The 25,932-nt window shown below is 40.4% G+C and overlaps 2 protein-coding genes across 2 annotated transcripts in view; one reads left to right on the forward strand and one right to left on the reverse strand.

Annotated features, from left to right (window-relative positions):
- Positions 1 to 6,909, reverse strand: part of DMGDH (dimethylglycine dehydrogenase) — a 44,839-nt gene extending 37,930 nt beyond the window's left edge. The window contains exons 1-2 of the mRNA XM_040579154.1: positions 6,773 to 6,909; positions 4,892 to 5,057 (exon numbers count right to left, since the gene is read on the reverse strand). Of these exons, the coding sequence (XP_040435088.1) occupies positions 4,892 to 5,057; positions 6,773 to 6,894 (288 nt within the window). The 5' untranslated portion in view covers positions 6,895 to 6,909. The remainder of the gene's footprint in view (positions 1 to 4,891; positions 5,058 to 6,772) is intronic.
- A 251-nt stretch (positions 6,910 to 7,160) lies between these two features.
- Positions 7,161 to 25,388, forward strand: LOC121080867 (betaine--homocysteine S-methyltransferase 1). The gene is made up of 8 exons (XM_040579155.1): positions 7,161 to 7,285; positions 10,711 to 10,843; positions 14,831 to 14,949; positions 16,807 to 16,998; positions 17,587 to 17,734; positions 18,608 to 18,790; positions 23,725 to 23,953; positions 24,468 to 25,388. Exons 1-8 carry the CDS (start codon positions 7,247 to 7,249, stop codon positions 24,640 to 24,642), a joined length of 1,218 nt encoding a protein of 405 aa, XP_040435089.1. The 5' UTR covers positions 7,161 to 7,246; the 3' UTR covers positions 24,643 to 25,388.
- Positions 25,389 to 25,932: the final 544 nt, after the last annotated feature.

The following is a 25,932-nucleotide window of genomic DNA, read 5'->3' on the forward strand; positions in this document are numbered from 1 at the left end:
AAAAGTTGTTTGTTTCTGAAAATATAAGTCCTAAGGGCCTTTTTTCTGTGCATAGAGAATAAAGAAATAAATTAGGCATTGAAATGTTTACAGTTCTGTAGCCATGTACGATACCTATAGGTAATTAATTTCTTGTACCTGCAAATTTTGTCATGTCATATTATTTTTACTGTCTTCTTTTATTTATGTAAACATTTTCTGGTCTACTGTTTTTTTTTTTCAAAAGGTAGTAATATATTATATTTTCCAGATGTAGGGAAATTCAATTTTCATGGTCACTATTATTAAAGTCATTTTGAACCAAATGAACCACAAATCACTTGCAAGTTAGCTACAAAACCATACACATTCAAGAGCATTTAATTGCAGGAACTAAATAAAAACTTCTCTCTCTGACATTTTTAAGTGAAGAAAAGAATTTTAAACACATTTGATGTCTTTTGGCTTCTGATAATGAATGTTTCTGATTTCAGGAATGCATTTGAGAGACAATTATAACCCGACTGGACTATATAAAAATTAAGATCATAGAATTATAAAATAATGACAATAAAACAAATAGACTGAATGGGACCTCAGGAGGTCTCTATCCAACCCCATACCCAAAGCAGGGTCAGCTACAAGATCAGACCAGGTTGCTCAAAATTTTCTCCAGCTACGTCCTGAAAATCTCCAAGGACAGAGACTGCACTACTTCCATCACCAAGCATGGAATTTTGCATTTGTCCTTGTTAAATTTAATAAAGTTCCCCTCCTTCAGTCCTGCCTAGGTCACTCAGCAGGCAGCCCTGCCCTTCAGTGTACTAATTGGCCCTCCCAAGTTGGCAAATTTGATTAGCATGTACTTCATCATCTACTCCAGATCATTGATAAAAATATTAAACAAGATGAGTCCCAGCACAGACCACTGTGACACTGCACCCATCTTCAGGCTCTGGGTAGAGTATGGCCCCCTTAACCACTACCCTGTGAGCCCAATTATTGGAAGTCTTTTAACTATGTAGTTGTCCAGCCATACAAACCATAACATCTGAAGTTGAATACATGAATATTATGGGAGACAGTGTCTAAAAATTGCTAAAATCTAAGCAAGTGACATCAGCTGTTCTCCCCTTGTGTATAAATTCATTTTATTATAGAAAGCAATCAGGTTTGGTCAGACGTGATTTACACGTGGCAAATCTACACTGACTGTTCCAAATCACCTTTTTTCTCCTTTATGGGCCCAGATCTGAGACTCGCTCCATGGTTTTCCCAAGAAACAAAGTATGGCTAGCTAGCCTTTAGCGCCATTGCTCATCCCTTTTGCTTTTGTAAAAGATGCATACGTATGCCCTTCTCCAAACGCTGGACACCTCCACCAATCTCCACAGACTTTCAAAGGTGAGATACACCTGTAGCATTGCAATGCCATCAGGAGCATTATTGGATGCAGCCCATCTGGTCCAATGTATGTGCATGAGTCAAGCTCTCCCAGTAATCCCTGCTTTTATCGTCATTGACTGCTGGTAGTTCCTCTTCTCCTTGAACCCTGCTCAGAGCACAGATGCCTGAGAAACCTTGTCAATGAACACTCAGGTAAATAAGGCACTGAGTACTTCAGCCTTAGCAGTGTACACTGTGTCTAAATTACCCACCTTGTTCAGCAACAGTCCCGCAGTTCCCTCGTTTAGCCTTCTGCTGCTAACGCAGTAGAAACTCTTCTTGTTGCCTTTAACGTCCCTTACAAGTCTTAACTCCAGTTGATCTTTGGTTTTCCTAACATCCAATTCACATGCCCAGACAATTTTGCCAAATTGCCCCTTTGTAGCCTTTTTTTGCTTCTACCTCCTGTGTACTGCATTCTTGTTCCAGAGCTCACTCATGAGCTTTCTGTCTGGCCCTGATGGCCTCCCACTGTATCTACTTGTTTTCCTGAGTTTCAGTGTGAACCATTTTTGTATTTGAAGGAAATTTACTCCAGGTTTTGCTATATTTTTGTAAGACAGAGATTTTGTTATTGTAGGTGAACACAATCTGGGAAAACAATTTTAAGAATGGCCACTTTGCTATGAGAATTGACAGAGATTTTAAAGCATTTTTATAGTTGAAGTGTTTATATGTTGAAATGTTTATGCATGAGGTTTTTTCTATTGCAATCTGTTTCAGATTTTATACTAATGCCATTAGTAAATTAGCATTCTGGAGGAAATTAGTACTAACACTGCTACACCCTATTCCCCCTTCTTGCAAGTTTGGCCAAGTTGTAACAAGATTTTATTTGTTTTGTGCTGTGCTTTATTAACTGTCAGCAGCAAAATCAATTGCATGTTGCAATCAAAAGTATCACATAACAGAATATGTTAAACATTTTCTTAGAAAACACCTTTTAAAAAAGTGACAACACAGAAAAATCTATTTGCTGAGTAAATTACACATATGCCTTGTTCAGTCCCTTGAGTTTCAGTGAGATTGCAAATAATCTGACCTGCAGAACAGTACAATTTCAAGAGTTCTTAAAGGCTAGGTCTTGACCTAATCTACACATATATAATAACCACTACTTTGTCATAGTTACATAGGTATAAAAATGAGCAGCACTTGCTCTATTATTTATATCTTCTTAATACTGGTAATATAAAAATGTACACATTTTCTGTGCTGTTTTAATAACACACATGAAAGTCAGCCAAATTTATCTCAGACCTGAGAAGTGGAAGAAAGTTTTGGCAGCAACACCAGCAGGAATATGATCTATATGAAACATGATCCCAAGCTCTGGCAGGACTTAGTGGACTGTGAAAGAGGGAAAATGCGGTACAGCAGAGCAATGTCTGAACCAGACTCTCAACATTTGTGACTGCAAGCAATATACTATGTGCCATTTCACGCGCTAATAATATATGTAATTTTAATCTGTATCTGGGATTGTAACACTGTGAGGAAACCAGTGATACATGTATGGTACCTAGAATAACAATGAACTCACAGTCACCGTTTTGACCTTATCATCTGAAACAGATTTATCAACTTCTTCATCTTCAGGCACAGCACTCTAATACTGAGTTCAATGAAAATAGACAGTATCCCACGTAGTTTACCTAACAGTTACTCATTTCAACCTCTCCCATAACTAGGTGTCTTGACATGTTAATTGCATCAAACCCTGTTGCGCAGGTGCCACAAGGCAGCCCTCTCCATAGCAGCAGTACTGACATTTTCTCTTTGAAACAGAGTTCTTCACTCATTGCTCCATTACTGCATTCACTAAGAAGTGAGGGCAAAAATACTGAAGGAGAGGTTGCTTTACATAGTTATAAGCAATAAGCTAGAGACAGCGAGTATAACCAGAACAAAGGAAAGATTTAGTAACCACCCTCCATTCATGATTTTGGTTTCTTCTTCAATTAGGGTATTTTTATTATTTTTTGAACACATATTGTTCTGTATATGCACTGGGTAGATAGAATTCAGTCTGTGCTTCACTCATGTACTTAGGTCAAAGTACTTCTTTGAGCATTTCTTAGTTATGTTTCAATACACAAGACGCATGATCTGACACTTTGTGTGGTGGTGCTCTGTTCGCTGAACTGCATCAGCTGTGGTATGACTGTCTAACAGAGATGTAATTACTGAATTTTGTTTTGCCTAACTCTATACAACGTATTTTCTTTTGCTTTGTTTGCTGAAAACCAAGTAAAATGAAGTATAAACCCACTTATACATTTCAAGCTGTGATTCTTTTAATTTCATTTTTTACTTCTGTTGTCTTACAAGGCCACAAACATACAAAACACCTGCACTAAGATGAAGTATTTCAAACTTCAGACTTCCTCCCCTGAGAGAAGTATGAGAATACAAATAAAATACAATCCGACTCATTCTCCTTAATTTGTTCCTGAAAGACACTCAGATAATACAGTTACAAGTACTGCATAAATGTTCTATTGTATTAACAGAGCAGTTCTATGACAGCAAATTGCTGAGTTTTTACTCTTTCATAGTGCTACACAGAGCGATAACATACTCCCAATTTCATCTAAGCGTAGCTGGAAATGAATGGAAAAAGCATCTGTTATTGTGACAAGCTTTATTTAATTTCATTACACTACCTACTCCAGACACTGACATAGAAAATTTGTCAATTACATACATGCATGTCATGCACCAATATGTCCATGTGATTAGCATTATTACAGGAGGTGTCCCCACCCCACCTTTATCACACGTATGTCTTTTTAGTTGTTTTCCTTACGAGTACAGACAAACATTCAGCCTTAAAAAAAAACCCAGAGTGTACTGTTACTAGCTTTGCTCCTCCAAGATTTTGTGTAAGGTCAGCAGTGGCAGGAAAGAAGGCTCTTGTCTCTAGTAAGAATAAGTTTCTGGGACAGTGATATTCTCTGAGAACTGGACACTGAAGCTGCTTTTTAATCACCTCTTTTTCAGGATGGCACATACATAAAAAATAATTACACATACAACAATGCCAAAATTCACATTTCTGGTTTATATATACCAATGCAACTACCTCCAATGATAAAGTCTGCAGTATAAATTAAATTACCTTAAAAATAAAACCTTAAATTTAAAAAGTCTAAGTTAAAATAAAGTTTAAAGTTCAAATCTGGTCAACAAAAATCTACAACCATACTAATGGTTACCTTCCAGTAATTTCAAAATACGGGATTTGTCCCAATTTTTACAAATGAGAAAAGTGTACTATGGACAGCTGAACCAACTTTTCAAAACTCATACAGCCAATCTATAATTCAGTGCTGAAGTCTGTATCTACAAAATAACCAAGATAATTGATCTCTGGAAAGCCAGGGAATATAAAGTAATGAAACTTCCACTACCATTAGATATATAAACTGCTGTTAATCTGAGAGATTAACAAAACATGTCTTACTGCATGCCAAGTAGATCCTGCAGTGAGCTCAGTTTTTTCTAGCAGAACAACATCCTTCAAGCCAGCCTTAGCCAAGTGATAGGCTAGACTCACACCAACACAACCACCTCCGATGATCACTGTATCTGCTCTATCCTTCCCCAAGGAAGGAGATCGGGTTTCTTTCCTGGGGAAAAAAAATAAAAAATAAAATTACAGACAGTTACAAAAAGACAATTGCACTTTTGTCCATTTCTTTTGTTCACTGCTCCAATCATAATATAACTTGATGTCTCCTTGGGAGTCTAGACACACCTGACTTAAAACCTAACGTGTTCATGCTTACCTCCTTGTAAAGTAAATGTAAAGGGTCATATACATAAACAATAGTAATACAAAAAGCAAAGCAAGTTTGCCTGCACTCACAATATTAAATCATTGTTATTTGTCCAACATACCCTTACATGTAGATCCTATTTCTCAATAAGAAACTGTACCCCCAAAATGACAGTGTCAAAACCTGACTTTTCAAAGGTGCTATAGTATATGGAACAGAAAGAATAAGTCTTTAAAAAATGTCAACTTAGTAAGGTTCCTTAATAAATTTTTAAAGCCAATGCCAGCAGACTACATCAGTGTGTGCATTCATAAACAATGAAACAATATTTATTTTCATGTTCTGTCTATTTTGACATATTCTACTTCGCTGAAGTCAAAACCTTATAGGAACAGGTATCTGTCAATGGCTCACACCTGCTACCACACCACACTGCACCTTCACAACCACTTTAAGCCAGCATAAACCAGAGCTGCTGCCATAGGCAGCCCCATTCTCCTTCATCTCATCAGATCCTCCTCTCTACACTCCATCCATAAAACAGCCAAGCGGCAAGTCAGATCAGGAAATCTATCCCAATTTTTTAAAAAAAGGCCATTGTTTTTGATGTGAGACAAGGTAGGACCTCTCAATACAGTAGCAGTGCAGATTACCGTGAAACCACAGTATCTGTCTCTTCAGGATAGTTAATTAATACTCAGTTTTCTCTCTCCCCTCCTTGTACATTGCTTTTGCAACTTCCCTGGCTTTCTAATGTGTAACTAGTCTTCCACCCATCCTCCACTTTAGAAATAAAGGCTGTTAGTTGTATGTATTATGCATGGCGATCTTATAAAATACTACTTTTTAAACACAAGTGCAGGAGGAATATATGCACCATGCTTATTCGCGATGTGGCAATGACTGAGAAGTAAAATAAATGGGAGCACTGGACACCACAGGTTTTCTGTATCCAGCACACCACACGCATGCGTGAGTTCTTTTTTGAGATTACCTATTAATTTTTGCAAGTTAACAGTAAGCTGTTTAACAGCCAGATGTGAGACAGACACCTACACTGGCTCCTCTACTCAATTCTGAGGCACACAGTAACCAAGGTCAAGCGCAGAGGCTTTCCTCATGCTTTTGCGCTGTGAATTTGAGATTTCCTCACTGGACTTTCCACCCTTGTCAAACCTTTCCTTCTAAACGCGGGAGCCCAGCAGGAATCCCGGGGGTGCCTTCCCGATGAACTACGCGGTTCACCCCGATGTCTGCCCGTGCCAGCTCACACCGGCAATGCGTTGCTCACCGAGCGGCCCGGCAGACGAGGCGCGCTCTCCCCAGACCGGCTCCGCGCTCACCCGGGGCCGGCGCTGGGTCACACTCCGCAACGCGGGGCGCGGCGGAAGATGCGCCCCGGCCCCAGAGGGCGCGGCCCGGTGGTCTCGGCCGGCCGCCGGTGGCGCACCCGTGGCGCGCCCGCCGCCCCACACAGCCCCCGCCGGCAGCGCTACCGGCAGGTTACTCTGCCCGCGCCTCCCCGCCGCCCCCCGCCCTCCCGGCACAGCCCGGCCCGCACTCACCGCCCCTGGGCGCCCGCGCCGCCGCCGAGGGGCCGCAGGGCAGCTGCCGCCGGGGGGTCGGGCCGGCCGCCGCCGCGGGGGGGGCGCAGCCGCCGCAGGGCGCCCCGCAGCACCGCGCTCATCCCGCACACAGCCCGCCCGCAGCAGGGATGCGCAGCGCTGGCGCCGCGCCTCGCCCGACGGCGCCCCAGCCCGTCCCTGCCCCCGCCCCGGCCAGCCCTCGCGGAGGGAGGGCGCCGGCCCGCCCCTGGGCTGAGGCGGGGGCGGCAGGGGGGCGCGGAGCGGCCCCGGGCCGTGCCAGGGCGCCCGGCGGGTCGGGGGCCGGGCCGCCCGGGGGTGTCGCCCGCAGCGCTGCCCACTGCGGCCCGCCTCCTCCCCGGGCTATAAAGTTCGGTCCGAGGGCTCGGCGGGTGTCGAGCGTCGTGCGGAGCCGTCGGGGCGGGGGCGGGCAGCCGGCGTCCCTGAGCGAGGAAGATGCTGCCGATCGGGAAGACCACGAAACAGGGGAAACGGGTAATTGATTCTCCCACCTCCCTCCCCCGCTCAGCCCCGGCGCTCTGCTCCCCGCGGGTCTGTCCCGCTCCGCAGGCCGGCCAGGGGCAGGGGCGCCGGGAGACGTGCCCCGGCCGCGGCGGCACCGGGCGGCAGAGGTGAGCGGCCCCGCGGCGGCACGGGCAGGGCTCGGCTCCGCGCCGCCGGTTCGGTCCGCGACCCCGCCGCGCCCCGCCGCCGCGCTTGCCTGCCCGGCGCCCTGCCCGGAGGCGTAGCGGGGAGCTGCTGCTGAACTTCATTAACTTCCCTTCAGGGTCTCGGTATTTCTGCAGGTAAGGTCATATTGTGAAAAGCTGAAGTAAGGCCATAATAATAAGTCTACCTGTCCAGCAGCGAGCCGTTGAACACATTTGGACTTATGAGACAGATAGATTACATTGAACTTTATGCTGTTACAGTTTATAGAATTTTCATTTCTCTGAACACATAGTCTGGAGCCACCAAAGTTCAAAACTATTTTGCATAATATTCTTTGATATGCAAACTAAGCAGTGCTTGCAACACATTAAAGTTGTAAATATTTTAAGCATAAACCATCAGTGGATGCAATTTCTATCTTCAGCATCCTGCCAGCTCTATTTAAAAGCCCCTGATTGCACTTATTTTGATTTATATGACTGAATACCAACAGTGTTTCTAATACCAGTGCAGTCTCTGATGTATACATGACCTTTGCACCCTCATTTAGCTAAAGAAATAAGCCAGCATAAAAAGCGATCTGCCATGCTGCCCATTAAGGCAAACATGAGCAATGTCTAAATCAAACTCTCTGACATACACTGGTACTCCTACCCTGTACTGCCGCTTGGGAATCATGTATTCTGTCTTCCATTCAGAAGGACACTGTTACCATTAATAGGAGAGTTCTTGCTCTGGATCGGTTTTGCTTGTTTTTATGTAAGCATTTAAGTCTAGAGTTAGAGAACAGAAGGGTGTGTGAAGAAGTGTATGAGCTGTAGGCCTTTCAGATACATCAGTTATAAATGAAGGAGGCAGGGAGGTATTGGTTCTACTTATCTTTTGGCACATACTCATGCCGCCTAACTTCAGACACCTAGCAGAAGGCGATTGCCGTCAGTTCCCCCTGCAGGCAGTGGACAGAGAGAAGCTTCTCTCTGAGGGCTCACCTAAGATCTGAATAGTTGTTTTGAGATTTCTTTTTTTTTCCACTAATAGAAAGGTAGGATATAGGTGGACCAAGCAGGCTTTTCTTTTACATGTTTGAGTTACATTCCTAAAGGCAGTTAAGGGAATATCCTTATAAAGACATTTGCAGTCTTTCCAGGGATAGATGTATAGACTGTGTGGTGCAACTTCATTCATGGTAGCAAAAGTAAAGCAGTGAAAAGATAGCTCAAAAAAGCCTTTGTTAGCTTTTTATAGATACTATTTATTAGTACCAGATCTGTGCACTACCAGATCACCTGACAGTACAATTTTGGTCTGGATTAGACATGAGCACACAGCTGTAGGTCTCTCGGACAGAACAAAACAATATATATGCTGAACTTACACCATTGGTTCAACCAGCATATATAGTATCTTACACAGTATAAATAAAGTACAATTGGTGAAGTAAAAATGTGTTAAATTTCCATTTTAAGCCAGTCTGAACTGACAAAATAGGTGTTAAGTATTTTATGCTTAATAGTTAATCATCTATTAGATGCCCCAATGCTAGGTTTAATGTATCACAGTATATTATGTATTAGGATGCTGTCGTCTATTCCGTCATGGCTTATGTTGCCTTTGTGTGTCAAAAGCGAAGATCATTTTAAAATGCAGTTTAAAAAAGCTAGAACTGTGAAGAAAACTTGCTGTTAAATCCTAGCAGTGACTTGTTAAAAGAAAAAAAATCTGTTAATTGTACTGCATTTAAATATAATATCTGTGTATGACCTATCTATTCCTTAATGTTCCATTAACAAGCAATGACTGAGGCTGCTTGCATGTTAATTTTTTTTTTTCCTGCACAGTCCTGTTCTCTGCATATTAAACTTTTGAGGCAGGCTTTGTCCATACAGGATGCCTTGGCAGCCAGAAGAAGCTGGGACTCTACCAGGGACCCCTTGGGTCCCTTTCTCTGGCCCCAGTTGAGGCATTCTGTTACAACTGCAAGTTAATTGCAAATGCAGTCTCTACAAAGCCTCCTAACATTTACACTTAGAACATAATCGCCCTGATAGTGAGTGTACCAGTTATGACTGTCTGAAAATACTTGAGTTTTGGAGATTGCATACTGCCAATTGAGTTTTGCCCTGGTACTGCTGAAATAAAGATAAAAGCTTGCACACTTTATTAAAGTTATAAAGTTAATTGGGTCAATATTTTGGCAAGTCCACAGTATGCAATGGAATGTAATGCAGAGGTTTGCAAGCCAACGCTTGGACTAGCTCGTATACAGCTGCACTGTACAGAGAAGTCCCACCACCTTGCTGCAGGGTCAGTGCTTGAGCCTAAAATGCCAACCCTCTCACCCAGGCTTTGTAGCCTCCAAGTATGCTTGGTAGTGGAACTGGCCCAATGGGCACAGTGTGCGTTCTTGTTGGAAAGGCATACTCTCATCCTGCCTGAAATCTGGTGCAGAGATGTTGTGTTTGCTTTTTCTAGATGTATGGTGTGAGATAATTGAATTAATGAAGGAGAAAGTATCAGGAAAGATTTATCTACTAAAGGCTGGAGGCTAATTGTCAAAAAATTCTTCCTCTCAGCATGAAAACCACGCTCAACTCTATGTCCATAAGGCTTTTCTTTTTCCTACTCCTTCAAATTTCATCTACTGAAATGCTAGTGTGCCATCAAGAAAATGTAACTACAGAGGGAAATTTCAGCCTTACCTTGGATTAATTATTTTCCTGTATATACTACTTTTGTTACTGTAATGGGCCTGTGTTTGTCAACTTTTTAAAGTAAGTAGAGTTATGGTTGTAACCCAATTGCAGAAATTAGTCCTACTGAGCATAAAAGCAAAGTACTTTTGGGGAAATTTGAACCAGCTAATGAAGCAATGAAAGCAATAAATATATATATATTAGGTGCAACCTGTATATGTTGTTCTCATGTTTTTCAATTAAACAAAAAAAAATCACTTTCCTTGCCTTAGCATCTAGTTCAAGGCAGAAGCAAGGTTAATCACAGGGTGCTGAAAGGTTTGTGGTATCTTAAAACATTTCAGGGCTGTGCATTTCATTGTGTTGCAAAAAGACCATCTACCATTCTTGAAAGAGAACTATAAGAAGGAAATTTATTACTTTTTGTTATGGTGAAGATGTTTCTGGTAGCGCACAAATACTTATGTCTGCTTTGCAAATACAGGAAATGGCAACAGAGGAAGCCCAAAAAACTGAAGAACTGTAATTGTTAAAGTTTCCTCCTGCTTTCTTCAGGGTATTCTACAGCGCTTAGATGCCGGAGAAATTGTGATTGGAGATGGAGGATTTGTCTTTGCTCTTGAAAAGAGGGGGTACGTAAAAGCTGGGCCTTGGACTCCTGAAGCAACAGTAGAACACCCAGAAGCAGGTCAGTTTTACTGGGAAATTCTAATCCTATAGTGAATGTAAACCTGGTTGGATAAATAATAAATACCTAGTAACTTGCAGGAAGTTTTTAAATAGAAGTGTTCCTTGACACTGTAGAATTACACTGTTAAGAACCGCCTAAGAATCTATAGACCAGATGCTCATCTTGCTCGTTCTTCATGTAACACTGGCCAAAAGCAGATGGCTGGGAAAGAGTATGAGAAGTGCAAACTTACACTGATACCTCTCCAGAATGTTCTCCCAGTCTTGAATAATTTTCAGCCCAGGGACTTTTTTATCAAATATGGTATTTTTTTATTTAATAACATGCAATCATTTCTCCCTCTTGGATTTGCCCAGTCTGACCTTGAGCTGATAGAAGACTTATTTAAAACATCTTGTGAGAAAGGTAACTGCAGAATTCTGTTTCGTTGTGTTCTAGTCATTCTGTGACTTTTATATGGTTATAAATCCATGTACTTTGTTTATTAATTCCTTCAGGAAAATTGCAACTTTTAATAAACAATGGAGTGGAAAAGGAGTATTTAATGTATGTGGCTCCACTGTGAAACGGGAATTATAAACCCTAAAACCTAAGAATTGCAATAAACATTTAATGGAGTAACTCTCTTAAAGTGGATGGAGACAAAACAAGCAATCATTCCAGCATAAAGATTATATATTTCATATATATATATATTTAGCATATATAGTGTAAAAGGAGATGCTATTATCTATTTATGTATGCTTCATTACAAGAAAGCATTTGCCCTAGCAATATGATGTCCAGTGAATCCCACAAGCCAATTCAGAATATCGTAGGGAAAATAAAATACTCTTTTTTATTATTTTTTCTGCTTCCAAATCAGTCTTTTTCCTCTATACAGGGGAAGAAGGAAGAGGAAGGGAAGAAGGAGAGAGAGATCTTAGCCTTCTCTCTTACACTGCTTTGTACATCTTACCTGTCTATTCATCCTAATGAATCTCAGCCTTCAAGTGTCATTGTATGTGTAGAATGCCTGACTTAGGGTAATGGGCAGCCTTAGATAATGCAGAGCTTCAGCTAAGATTTAGAGGGTGATGACCTAATTCGCTGACTCTCATGTCCCAAAGAGACATCCCATCACCCCTCTGTTTCTCTCCACCTTTATCTTTGTCTGCCCTTACACATTCAATCTTGCAAATCATGGGATTTATCCCATGATCTTTATTTCCCTTTGCTTACTTATTTTGCACCTCAAAAGCCCTCAACCCTGTCCACATGCCCTTTTGAGAAGTGCAGGTGTCAGTCCGTGGGGAATGCAAGACATTGCCTTGCACGGAAGCAGTTGCAGATGTCTTATATTGGCTAAACTGGCACACAGATTTGCTTTAAATTAGTGATCAGTAGTCATAGATTAGAATCCAGTCTTCTAATAATTACTGCTGATCTGCTAGAACATATTGCTCGTGTCTGTAACGTAGTAATAAAATTTTTGCAAGAATAGGCTATTTATAAACACACCCTTCACTGGAAATGTCTTCATTTCTTTTCATACAGTGTTCTGCCTCCCCTCTATTACTGCTTTTTGCTCCTGCATGCTCAAAGGTCATGTTACTTTGAAAGCAGGTGTAAAGAACAGAGGGAGCAGGTGGCTGAGCCAGCTGGTGTGAAAGCTGTACAACTACCAGAGCACCTTGTCTTTGTAAGGAGGGAGGTTCTGAGAATGCACTGAGGGAGAAAGAGAAAGAAAAGACTGAGTTCAAAGCCATTATCTCCATTGCAAGACAGAAGTTTGCCAGACTGTTTAGAAATGCCATACATTTGGAAATGAGATCTAAATATTTCTTCTGAGCCAGGTCAGATACTGTTCTATAGTGAGCAACATGCATCTCCTGCCAGCTTAACTCTGTCATTTGTCCAGCTCATGGAGGATTGAAATGAAAACTGTGTTACACACCTCACTCCTAAAACACATCAAATTGTTAATAATTGTTTAGCTTCATATGTGCCTGTTATTCCCATTTCTCAAATGCTGGAGGAAAACAGTTCCAGTGATGCACTGGAAGTCATACAAGAAGTAAACTACAGTGGTTTAGGGGGTTTGGTAGGGCAGACTGCTGTGAGCTTTGTAATAGTAACAGTGTCTTCTACTAAGAACTATTTCCTTGGGGTTGAGTAAGATTCAGGCTGATATTTCTTTCTGTCAAAATGTCAAGAGTCATTCAAGAGTGCTGTTCACATACCTGATGGTTTGGGATATGAAGTACCTTATTTGCATGTGTTAGAATATGTTTCATTTGCATACCTATGTCACCATTCTTATTCACTGAAATCCTAGTCATTCTTCTAGGCATGCAAGAACCATATTTAAAGACCACTAACCATGGGGGTAAACAAATGTGGTTTATTACGTAAATGTCATAGAGCATTTGTGAAAATATTTGAGGTTCCTTTTCCCTTGTCCCATTTCCAAACTAGATTTCATTGATGATTTCTCATGGAGAAGAACAGAAAAACAAACTGCAGAATAATAGAAACATACAGAGACAGCGCTTTTAGTTGGGATCAGTAACCTGTAGGAAAAATAATATCCCTGCACTAGGAATGTTTTGACTCTGCATAAAAGTTGTAGGACTGAAATTAGACCCTGGTGATTCAGGTAGATGCCAAGGATTTTTTGAGCTGTAGATCTGCTGTGATCTGTGTTCCTAGGTAGGTGTTTGTGACTACTGAGAAAAGCAGCATTGTGTTAAATCACAGTGTGGTTACCCAAGGCTATAATTACAAATTAAATACTGTACTGTGATGAAGAGCAAGGCAGATGTGCTTGTGTGTAGGCAGATTGACCCTAGCAACGCAAACTGCATTTGAGCTTCTCTGGCATAGGAGGCTGTATCTGTTGCAACTGAAGGGAGTAATTTTATTCTCATGATGCATTCACACATTTCTCTAATGACACAGATTGTCAATAGACAATGAGGTATGATAAACCAGAGCTTCAGGAAAACTTTTCCAAACATCTGCTGCAGAAACTGCAATGTTCTTGTGTCTGTGTACAGTATCTAGGGAATAAATTATTCCTGTATTTGCTATAAGCTGTTGAGCATTTTAACTCTGTTTTACATGATCAGTAGTGTTCTCGAAATTACTATTATTCTGTGGGAATACATATAAAATTACTCCTGTTCTTACTTCTTCTGTCAAGAATGGTTCCGAAGGATTTTTATCAATATGGTGATAGATGCTTTATATATATAAATATATATGTATTTTGACAGCTCCTGTTCTGTTCTTGCTGTGATGATTGCAGTGTATGCTTCCAGTGATGAAGGCAGAACTACCATTACAGAGCCTGTTCCCAAAGTCCTAATGTAGGAAATTTGTCAATGAAAAGTAATGACAACCTTTCATTTAAAAGAAGTATTGGCTCTGTAGTAAAATCATTGTGTGCTGACTTAGCAGAAGAATTAAGTCTTTGTTGCAAGTCACTTTTCTGGAGCAAAAAAATCATCTTTTAATTAAGGGTGTTTTTAGCAAAGTAGAGCTTTGGTATTGGCTGACTAGGCTTAGCTAGAGTTTTGTATGGGGAGAAAACTAGAAAATACAAAATAGAGAAGGTAATGGAACACTGTATTCTTCCATATAAAAATCATCTTGTCCCTTAATTTGTTGCCACAATATTAGAATTGAGAGGTCTGAAGGACTGCAAAATGTAAAAGAAAGGCAAGGTAGCATGTAAAACTGAATAAACTAAATGGAAATCTTCAGTCATTCTTAGCAGAGAATACCTAAGGAGAAACTTTTCTGCCTAACGTTCTGAGAGTGAGGAGAAAGGAATTCTAAACAGACTGGGGTACTGCTGCTATTCTCCCATAATGGCTCTTCTAGTAAACACAGAATCACTTATTTTACAGAAACATTACCTCAATAAACATTTAATTTTGGGATAACAACTGTAATAGCTGTACTAAACATCTTTTCTTTGTCTCTTTTAATTCTTTGCAGTTCGTCAGCTTCACCGGGAATTCCTCAGAGCTGGATCCAATGTTCTGCAGGCATTCACCTTTTATGCCAGCGAGGACAAACTAGAGAACAGAGGCAATTATGTAGCTGAGAAAATAAGTGTGAGTAAAACTCTATTTTGATGGAGATATGAAATAAATGATTAGTTTCAGAAAGTTTAGCAGAGAAATTATCAAGTACTTTAAATTTGTCATAACAGCTTTGGCTATATTTGAGGTCCGTAGAATGAGATGATGCAATTTGAGAGTCTGAAATAGCAAGAAAGACAAGGTTAAAGGTAAAAAAAAAATCTGAGGAGATTAGTTTACTGGAGTTTTGGTACAATGAGTATAGGGAGGACTGAATGCAGAGAGCAAAATCAGTGAAAAAAAGAAATGCTTTAACATCCAGAGAAGCAAATCATGTGCAAAAATGGTGAAGAATCCTAGAGAATGAGTGCCTAATGTTTTTTAGAATCATAAAGTAACAACTAAAAAATCCAAGGTATATGCTGTGATCAATATTCCCCTTCTCATGTGTAAGGGTAATTGTTACTGCAATGGAAGTACCATGTTGGTGTTTTCTAACCTCCTACACAAAGGACTTGCAGGATGTTGAGTGTGTTCACTAGATGCAGGTCCCAGCTCCACTGGGACTTCTGGCACAAACATTTCTAGGTAGTTCCTTTGAGACTAGAAGGTTTGCCACTGAGTGTTTTCTCTGATCCTTTCCTATTTGGCCCTACTACCTATTTCAAACTCTGCAAAATAGAAGAGATCCTCCATGAGACAGGGAGGAAGGAGTATCGTCGTAACTGTGACAGTATCCCAAGTCAGAAATTAGAACAATCTGGACACTGGGGAAACACTTGAGGCTTAGTTAAGAGGTCATCCCAAAATGTTGTATGACCAAATTTATCTGAAATGCTGTACCATTACATTCAATAGATGCAACATTAAAATGTCTGAAGTGATAGTCTTAGAAACACAGTGCCTCTGGAACAAGCCATGCTGCAACTCTTGCTGCCATGCAGAATTATAGGGGCCTCGAGAGCACCTGGTATTGAGAATGCATTTGTAGCAAAGCTTTCAAGATTGATTTGCTGCTAGTTCTAGAAGCAGGTTCCTCCAGGCTTTAGCTGATTTATGCCTCCACCTCCTGGAGCTCCCAGATATGTACCTGAGTACAAGTGCAAGTGGCAGACTGTCTGCAACAGCTTTAAAAATCAGCTGGATCTTTTGAGGCAGTCATGGAACACTTCCAGCTCAGAGAAACCTATGTAGATTCTAAGTAGTCCATGTGCTGCAGAGAAACCTGCTCTAATCAGTACTTCTTAGCTATCCCAAATAATGATTCTTTTTCCAAAATCTTTTTTTCCCAGCTTAACTTCTTTTTCACAAACTGTTCAGGTCATCCTCATTTAGGTATAGAAGGAATGTGTCTTTCAGTCTAGGTGATTAAATAGTCATGTTTCCCTTTACTATTCTTAAATTGGTAACTTTAATATCAGATAATTAATTATATCTTTTTAAAATGCCTTAAATAACTGTACTAATATTTTATCCTAAATTTTGAAAATTATCAAAATAGTAAAATAACATTTAAAAAATCAACTGAAATTACTACGTATTTTGTTTTCTACCCACAAAATGTCAAAATAAAAGCGTACACTTAAGTGTAACTCCTTTGCCAAGAGGCAAAGATAATTCCACTTCACACAAAATATTTGCTTTTCATAGATTATTTGTGTAAGATGTATTAAAGGTGACATGGTTTTGTAGTATTTGATAATACAATAACTTAGAGGTGGCAAGAATTTGTTTCCTAATGTTTTTTATTTTTTTGATAGATGCTGATCTTCCTAATCAATATTATTAAAAAATAAATGTAAATCATAAAAAGACTATGAAGACATTGTGGCTTTTGGATCTTTTTTTTGTTTTTGTGCTCTGAAACTGACATAATCCATATTTGTACAGTGCCAGAAAGTGAATGAAGCTGCTTGTGACATTGCAAGAGAAGTGGCTAACGAAGGTGATGCTTTAGTGGCTGGAGGAGTCAGTCAAACACCATCATACCTGAGCTGCAAGGATAAAGCAGAGGTTAAAGCAGCCTTTCGAAAGCAACTGGATGTCTTTATGAAGAAGAATGTAGACTTCTTAATTGCAGAGGTAAATCTGTAAAAAAAAAAAAAAAAAGTACATTACTTCAACTGGCTCAGTGTTAACTTTAAGATGTCTAGTCTGCTTCAGGGGGTACAAGTATATATTGCAGCCTCCTTTAACATTTTCTGTTATACTTTTATTCCAGTAGTATCAGGCATTTTTCTAAATGCACAGCAGCATCTGCAGGCGTCCTAGAATAGGACCTTGAAACCTAAATTTCTACCTCAGTCAAGTCAAATTTGGTACTGGTACAAAGAGGATAGATTAATGTGATCTTGACTAGTTCCTATTTCCTCCCATACACCACAAGCAATCAGCCTAAGGTGACTTTTCTAGGTGAAAACAGTTCACTGGGGAAAATCCCTAATTAACCTCTTTACGGACATTCTTATTCTGAAACAATAGTATAATTATTATTTATTTGTTACTGACTTTTTAAAATCCTTTTTTAGCCGTGTAGGCAGTGAACTCAAATTCTGTTTGTGTAAATCAGAAAAGAATCAAGTCATACTGCTGGTGAATTTGGGGTCTGGGTTAAGGTATTTATGCTTCATCTTCGAGAAAGAGAAGTAGCCCAGTTTTAATTTCTTTCAGTATTTTGAACATGTTGAAGAGGCTGTTTGGGCAGTTGAAGTTCTAAAAGAATCTGGAAAGCCAGTTGCAGCTACAATGTGCATTGGTCCAGAAGGAGACATGCATGGCGTGCCCCCTGGGCAGTGTGCTGTCCAACTGGTAAAGGCTGGTAAGAATCTGGTTTAATATGCCCTTGAAAAGCATGGAACAAAGTACAGTCCTGAAGTATTGAGATAAATGGATGTGTATTTCAAGTAGGTAGCTTCCCCGTTATATCTGGTAGAAGTTTTGACCCTGTAGAAAAGTTCTTATGTGTACTTTGCTAGAACAGCCTTGTAAAAAAACATAGGAAAATGCAGCTATAAATCCTGGTTAACCAGGATGGTATTGGCAGCAATAGCCACAGGCAGATGATTCTAAAAGAGCAAAATCCTAAACCTACTCATATTTGGTTACAGAGCCAACCCCAGATTCTGGAAATGTATGCAGAATTCCAAGCCACCTTTGATTCTCTGCTCATGTTTTTAGAAATGTGAAGAGTGCAGCTCAAACCCAGGATAAGAGAATAAGATGATGAAAAAATCAGCCTTTTTGCCCATCAAAGGCTGTGTTTTCTGCAGGACAAGGGGAAGCACAGAAGAAATTAATCAGGGGCGTGATGAATGATGCTATAGGGGTTTATTATACCTGTTCTGAACTACTCTTTTCCGTTGGAGTTGAAATCCAAAGGCAGAACCTGTGTTAGGAACCTGCTAGCTATTTGCAGATGTGGCTGTACATAATCAGTCTTCACTGATTAAGCACTGACAAAAGAAGCAGCTGAGGATGGGAGATGTGATTCATCATAAGGAAGGTAAAGAGGAGTGTAACTGAGATGTAAATGGACAGCGTCAGGAGAGTTGAGGCTGGCTGTAACCCAACTGCCTTGTTTTCAGAATGCTGGTGTAAAGATGGGCTGCTCTGCTTCTAGAGAGCTGTGGCTAAGAACTTTCACTTTTCAGTTCTTGGGGAGATATGATTTTAGTTATTTTTTTCCTCCTAGGTGCTTCTATTGTTGGAGTCAACTGCCATTTTGATCCAGATACCTCCCTGGAAACGGTTAAACTGATGAAAGAGGGCTTGCAGGCTGCTAAACTGAAAGCCCACCTCATGTCCCAGCCACTTGCTTTCCATACACCGGATTGTGGAAAGCAAGGGTTTATTGATCTTCCAGAATTTCCCTTTGGTAAGACAAGGGTATCTCTTTCTAAATTTTTTTTATTGTCTGTTCCTTTTTTTCCTCAGCTTTTAGGAAGCTTAATACTGCAAGGTGTCCTTCCATACAACAGGATGAGTCCCAGTTACCCTGTCTAGCATTTTCCATAGAGAGATTGCAGTGAAATATTGGATTAAAGATCATCCACATAGTGAGAGTACTTCAGTAGTATCACAGCATGAGACTGAAAGTGCCATTGTGAAGAAAATGGTTGAAGTGCCACAACCTAAACTCCGTTAAAAAATGTAGTTTTTCCTCATGCTACAGAACCTTGTTCAGGACAGCTATGAAAAGTCCAAAGAAACGAACAAGAGCGAATACAGTAAGGAACCCCCAGCATTCTGGGTTGTGACGTCTGTTCCACAAGACCTATAATGTTTACCTGTGTAGGGATTTAATGTACAATGCATACACACAACTGTATATAGGTGTATGATTATTGCATTCATAATGGTTCGGTCTTGCAAGTGTAACTGTCTACTGTAAGTGAGATCAGAGAGAAAACAGAAGAGGGAGCATGTTCTTTGGTGTTACTAATAAATGGATGAGCAGTTTGGAGATGGATTCATCACAGGTAAGCTCAGGAGAAATTCTATGAAGACTGAAAGATTCAGCCACTTTATGTGTATATAAGGCTTGTGTATTTAGGGCTTATTTCCACCTGGGATTTAGAAGATCACATCTCTTTATGACAAGAGGACAAAATCAGCCTAAACATTTTGAAACCTATTAGAAAAATGCTTTAATTTTCAGGTATCATACACTTTTCAAGATCAAACTATAAAATAAGGTATTAAAATACGTGAAACTTGAATTTGTAGCAAAAAATTTGAGAGATAGATGTGATGAGGGTTGTTTTTTAAATTCTTGTCTTTACATAAACAAAGGAGAGAGAACAAAGCATGAGCCTGAGGCTCGTTAAATGATAATGACATGTCTGAGTTGTGAAGATATTTTGGGATGTTTAAAAGTGTTAGGAACTCATTTATCCTATTCAGTCCTTCATATAACTGCTCTGATTGCAAGCAAAGAAAAAGAACAGATGCAGTAAGTAATCAAGTGAATTGAAGAATTCAGTTTTTGGTTTGTTATCGCTCTTGACTTCTATGTTATAAACAATCTGTATGAAGTCTCAACTTTCAGAAATGTCATGAGGCAATTGGAGAAGGCTGGTTCTGTGAATGTTTTCCATACCCAGAAGGAGCAACTGATCACTTAATGGCAGATAAGCAGTTTGGTAAATCATTGTTAAACTGACCCTGCTGACTGTTTTATGTGGAAGGCAATATGCACAAAGAGATACCTAGATATTTGAAGTGTACATAACCTCTGCACAGGCCAACAAGCTGTCAGTTTCTAAGAAAGCATTGGCTATGTTGTATTGGCAAACACCAGCACCTAGATGCTAACAGTATTTATTTATCTGTAGAACTTTTTCCAGTTTTGTGTTTTCCCTTCTGCGTTACTGCAATTGCCCTGAAATGCCACCAATTAAGCAAGGGCAATGTTTTAGAAAGAAATCAAATCATACCCAATTATCTCAGGAGTAGATATATAGAGGGGCTAGATCTAGGAGCAGGTTACCATCTTCTCATCAAAAACTAATGAAAATTTAAATATCTTTTTGCTGTAATTGTTAATGTAAACTGTTAAGCTATAGATGTTTAATTTTGAAGAAAGCTAAGAAAAGTGCATTGACAGGCATGCAAAATAGAATGTTATTCAGTTTTGGAAAGGGAAAAATCCCCAAAACCATGATCTATGTGGCAACTTTTTTTCAAAGAATACTGCTTGGTTTCAATCATATTTCACCATATGTGTGGCCAGTTCTTATGGCAGGGTATATCCCTGTTTCTTCAGAGAGGTTAGGTTATTGCTGTCCTTACACTCCTGGAGCACAAGGACTGATTGATAGAATCACAGAATAGTTTGGGTTGGAAAGGACCTTAAAGACCATCTAGTTCCAATCCCCCTGCCATGGGCAGGGACACCTTCCACTAGACCTGGTTGCTCAAAGACCCATCCAAACTGGCCTTGAACACTTCCAGTCATGGGGCATCCACAGCTTCTCTGGGCAACCTGCTCCAGTATGTCGCCACTCTCACAGTAAAGAATTTATTCCTAATCGCTAATTTAAGTCTACCATCTTTCAGTTTGAAACTGTTACCCTTCATCCTATCAGTACATTCCCTGAAAAAGGGTTCCTCTTCATCTTTCCTGTAGGCCCCCTTGAAGTACTGGAAGGTCTTTATAAGGTCTCTTCCCTGGAGCGTTATCTTCTTTAGGCTAAACAACCCCAACATTTTCAGCCTTTCCTCACAGGGGAAGTGCTCCAGCCCTGTGATCATCTTCTTGGCCCTCCTGTGGATCCACTTGAGCAGGTCCATGTATTTTTTATTTTGGGGGCCCCAGAGCTGAATACTGTTCCAGGTGGCTTCTCACCAGAGCAGAGTAGAGGGAGAGAATCTCCTCCATCAACCTGCTGCCCACATTTAATTGCAGGATTTGGTTGGCTTTCTGTGCTGTGAGTGTACATTTGGGCTTGTACTCAGTTTTTCATCCACTAATACTTGCAAGTCCTTCTCTGCAGGGCTGCTCTCAATCCACTCATGCAGCCTGTATCCATGTTTGGGACTGCCCTGACCCAGGTGCAGGACCTTACACTTGGCCTTGTTAACTTCATGGGTTTCACACAGGCCCACCTCTCAAGCCTGTCAAGGTCCCTCTGGATGGCATCCCTTCCCTCTGGATTATCAACTGCATTACTGAGCTTGCTGTCATCTGCAAACTTGCTAAGGGTGCACTCAATCCCAACCGTCGATGTTGCTGAAAAAGGTATTAAATAATACTGGTCTCAGTATGGACCCATGAGGAATGCCACCCACACAGCAAGCCACTGACCACAACTCTTTGGGTGCCACCATTCAGCCAATTCCTTATCCACCAAGTGCTCCACCCATCAAATCCAGGTCTCTGCAGCTTAAAGACAAGTATGTTGTGTGGGATGGTATCTAATGCTTTGCACAAGTCCAAGTAGGTGACGTGAGTTGCTCTTCCCTTACTCACCAATGCTGTAACCCTGTCATAGAAGGCCACCAAATTTGTCAGACACTATTGTCCCTTAGTGAAGCCATGTTAGCTGTCACCTCTCTTTAGCTCGCTCTTCCATGTTAGCTCTCTCTTCCATGTGCCTTAGAGTTTCCAGAGGATCTTCACTTTGATCTTGCTGGGCACAGAGGTGAGACTGACCAGCCTGTATCTCTCCAGGTCTTCCTTTTTTGAAAAGGTGGGAGGTATATTTCCCATTTTCCAGTTGCTGGGAACTTCATCAGTCTGCCACTTCAAACAGGATGGATAATGGCTTAACAGCTTCATCTGGGAGTTCCCTGAGGACCTGCTGATGCATTTCATCAGGTCCTATGGATTGAGACAGGGTGGGTAATGGAGAAGACAGGGCAACACTCTGTACTGTTCTTCTGGAGTTCAGTTGCTTATACAGGTATAAATTGAGGGCAAGATGCTGCATTCTTGCTGTTGATCATTTTGTGTCAATGTTACATTAGCTTTTTAATGGTACATGAGCGACAGGCAAATAATGAATTTGTGCTTCTGATACACTCCTGCAGATGTGAGAGGAAGTACAGAAGCTTACTTTCATTTAAACAGCTTTCTGAGGTATCTTCATCTGGTTTTCCTTCTGATACCAGACCATCTACTTTTTCTTTATTTAGTCTTTCCCTCTGAGACCAGTAATTTTCTGTTTAAGAACATTTCCTTCTTCTGCTTTTTATTTGCTGAACCTGTCTGTTAACAACCCATTGATTTAGAGTAGCTCTGCTTTGCGTCACCTTCTTGCATGTTAGGCATTTTTGGGAAAAGATGTAGGGAGGAGAATCCTCTCTCTCTGCTGTGTTGCTGGAACCTTACTACCTCACCACAGCTTCATTACCCAGCAGAATGTTCAGCGCACAGACATCATGCTGCACTCACCTGATAACCGTGCTGGTTCATTGCCTGCAGGTGTGCATAAAGAACTGGGAGGAATTTTATTTCTTTATTCCCATATTTTTATTCCTCTAAGTTTCTTCTTCAGTCCCTGGTCTTTTCTTTCCAGTTCTGCCACTCTTGTGCCTCCTTCCCTTTGATGTATGCTTTTTCTTGTTCTTTTCACTTTCTCTTCCTTTCCTTCCACAAGTCCTTTTTCTCAGCTCTGTTATCTCTTCACTGCGCTCACCACAACCTGCAACAGGAAGAAAGGTTCAAAATAAAGATTGGAGCCAACTTACCAACTCACAGAACTTTCCACAAGGAATGGAGTGGTTTGAGGCAGCAAGCTGCTTATGGCTGGGATTTTAACTACGTAAGGGATGGCTGAGAAATAGCTACAGATCCCAGCTGTCACTGAAACAACTGCCACTAGCTGATCATGGAAAAAAGTGTAGTAAGCATTCCTGAGGAATAATGAGCAGGCTTTGTCCTGTTGCTGGTGTGCTGAAGCCTCTTCCTTTCAGAGACTGGAGTACTGTAATCAGATTTCCCAGATCTTGATTGTTCATTAGGAACTCTGGAAATGTGGGCATAACAGTGAAAGTACTCCAGCTAAGAACTCTGGCAGAATGGCAAGCATGTGACTTAGGGCTTGATCAGTCTCGGAAGGTATTAGGTGCTGGTTTGCAAGGCCAAAAAAGTTTACAAGCATAGCTCAGCAGAGCACAGAAAAATCTGAAAGCTAGACTTCTGAAAGTTCGCATCATTAATTCTAGCTCAGGCAGTTCAAACATGTACATCTACATCTACAACCAGTTTTGCAAACAGTGCGCAAGTGTTTAAACAATGTGATTTCTTACTAAAAAATGTGCTGAAATGAAGCATGTTATAAACTTAATCTATGAACCTCTTTGCAGGTCTGGAGCCAAGAATTGTAACCAGATGGGATATTCAAAAATATGCAAGAAAGGCCTATGACTTAGGAGTTCGTTACATTGGAGGTTGCTGTGGATTTGAGCCATATCATGTCCGAGCAATAGCTGAGGAGCTGGGTCCTGAAAGAGGATTTTTGCCAGAAGCTTCTGAGAAACATGGTAGCTGGGGTGATAGCCTGAGCATGCATACCAAACCCTGGGTCAGAGCAAGGTATCTATATCTGACCTGGAAAGCAGACCAACACACCCCTTGCAGAGGCTTGTATTGGTCCATGCAGCAGACTGGCTTAACTGATATGGAGGTCTACATATCACTGTAAACATTCTGTGTGTTAATAATTTTGAAGAACTGAATTTGATCTGGGATTGGGGAAAGGGGTGAAGGGACAGTAGGAGAGCTCCAGAAATTATCATCCTTCTTTAAAGTGAAGATTTGATCTGAATTAATGTGAAAGTTATTCATGACAGTTGAGATCAAAAACTGGTAAGACTCCTGTAAAACAGCTTCTAGCAGTGCGTGGCTTACAGTGTTCCTTTCAAGGATGAAAGGATACTTGCTAAACATGTAGCATTTCATTTCATGTTTTCATTCATACTTCCATATCTAAATATGAAGTCAGTCTGTGCAAGTTAGATAACCCTTTGCAAGGGTTGTTTAAGCCGCTTTTCCTTTAGTATTGTGAAGTGCTGGAAAAAACCCCACCAATTTCCTTTTAATTCTTTAGGGCAAGAAAAGAATACTGGGAGAATCTGAAGCCTGCTTCAGGCAGGCCATATTGTCCTTCAATGTCAAGGCCAGATGGCTGGGGAGTGACCAAAGGAGCCAGGGAGCTGATGCAACAGAAAGAAGCAACAAGTGAACAACAGCTGAAGGAGCTCTTCCAGAAACAGAAGTTCTAATCCACTGCAGTTGTGTAAATGCTACAATGGTTTATCTAGAGACCATTTCATGCTTCATGAGAAAATCTGTGAAGATGAGTACCTTCTTGATTTATCAGTTATCATGTAATGAAAGAGACAAAATGCAGGAAAATTACAGATTAAGTATGTCAAACTTTGATAATAAAATATTTCTCTGGGCAAATAGTTTAAAGAATACACAGTCAGACACAGGTTTGGATTCTCATAATAAATGAACTTCTGTTAGCTAGGTGCCATTAACTGGGTAGGCACAAAAATAAATGGAAAGTAGTAAATGGCTCAACTTATCTGTGGAAAGAGTAAAAGCCATCTATAGATAGGGTATCAATGGACTTCCACTCCTGAATTTGTTTTCAGTTTGGGGTTATGTAGGAGCTTCCTCAGACCTCAAGATTTGTGGAGGACAACTTCAGGGACACACAAGCTGCCAGTGCTTCAGACACATGTTTATCTGTAGTTGCTTTCTTGACTTCCAGAGAATAAAAGTAAACTGGAAAATACTGTAATTGGAATCAAAAGATAAGAAGAATGAGATCTTGCAGGAATTTCTTATATGCAGTAGATAGGTTCAGAGAACTTCTAGGGAAGAAAAATGACAGGTAAATAACTCACTGTTTTTATCTCAAGGTACCATGTACACAGGATTTACTCCCCTGGAGACTAAAAGGCTTATGAGATCATTCTGAACTTTGAAAAAAAAATCTAATAAATTAAAATTAATATGATGGAATAGTATTGTATTATCTTCACACCTTAAATCCTAAGAACTCAAACAGAACAATGTAGCTCCAGGAAACAAATAGTTTTCAAATGATCCAGTTGATTTCCAGATCTCTTATTGGAAACACTTGGTTATCTCAAAATCACACTTGAATACTGAAGCTTCCTAAAATACAACTCATGTTTATAACAGTAGTAGAACGTTCCATGATTTTTTGTAAGCTGGCTGATTCACTCTAGAATCTTATCTATCTTAGAAGACATGAAAACCCCTGTTAGGAAACTGGTCAGTCCACTTATGTTAATAAAACCCGTGGACATTTGTGCACTGAATTTCTTGAGACGGGTTTTCTTAGGAGGGTTATCACTATACTTGGAACCTATAAAGGACACATTTCCATAGTTTATTTCTGTGAAATATGTCACAACTTGGGTTTCTCTCTAGAATCTCATTCCCACCTATTCTATGTTAAAGCCACTATCTTTATGAAAAAGTCATTCTCAAAGTTAAGTGTTGAAAGCTTTTGCTGAACTACTTTTTATGTATAA

This window comes from Falco naumanni, chromosome Z (assembly GCF_017639655.2).
Source record: "Falco naumanni isolate bFalNau1 chromosome Z, bFalNau1.pat, whole genome shotgun sequence".
NCBI lineage: Eukaryota > Metazoa > Chordata > Aves > Falconiformes > Falconidae > Falco > Falco naumanni.

Excerpts from the sequence above, each read along its gene's own strand:
- LOC121080867 (XM_040579155.1), top strand. The coding sequence starts at position 7,247 with ATGCTGCCGATCGGGAAGACCACGAAACAGGGGAAACGG. Across the intron at positions 7,286-10,710 it reads CCACGAAACAGGGGAAACGG|GGTATTCTACAGCGCTTAGA; the intron begins GTAATTGATTCT and ends TGCTTTCTTCAG. Across the intron at positions 14,950-16,806 it reads ATGTAGCTGAGAAAATAAGT|TGCCAGAAAGTGAATGAAGC; the intron begins GTGAGTAAAACT and ends ATATTTGTACAG.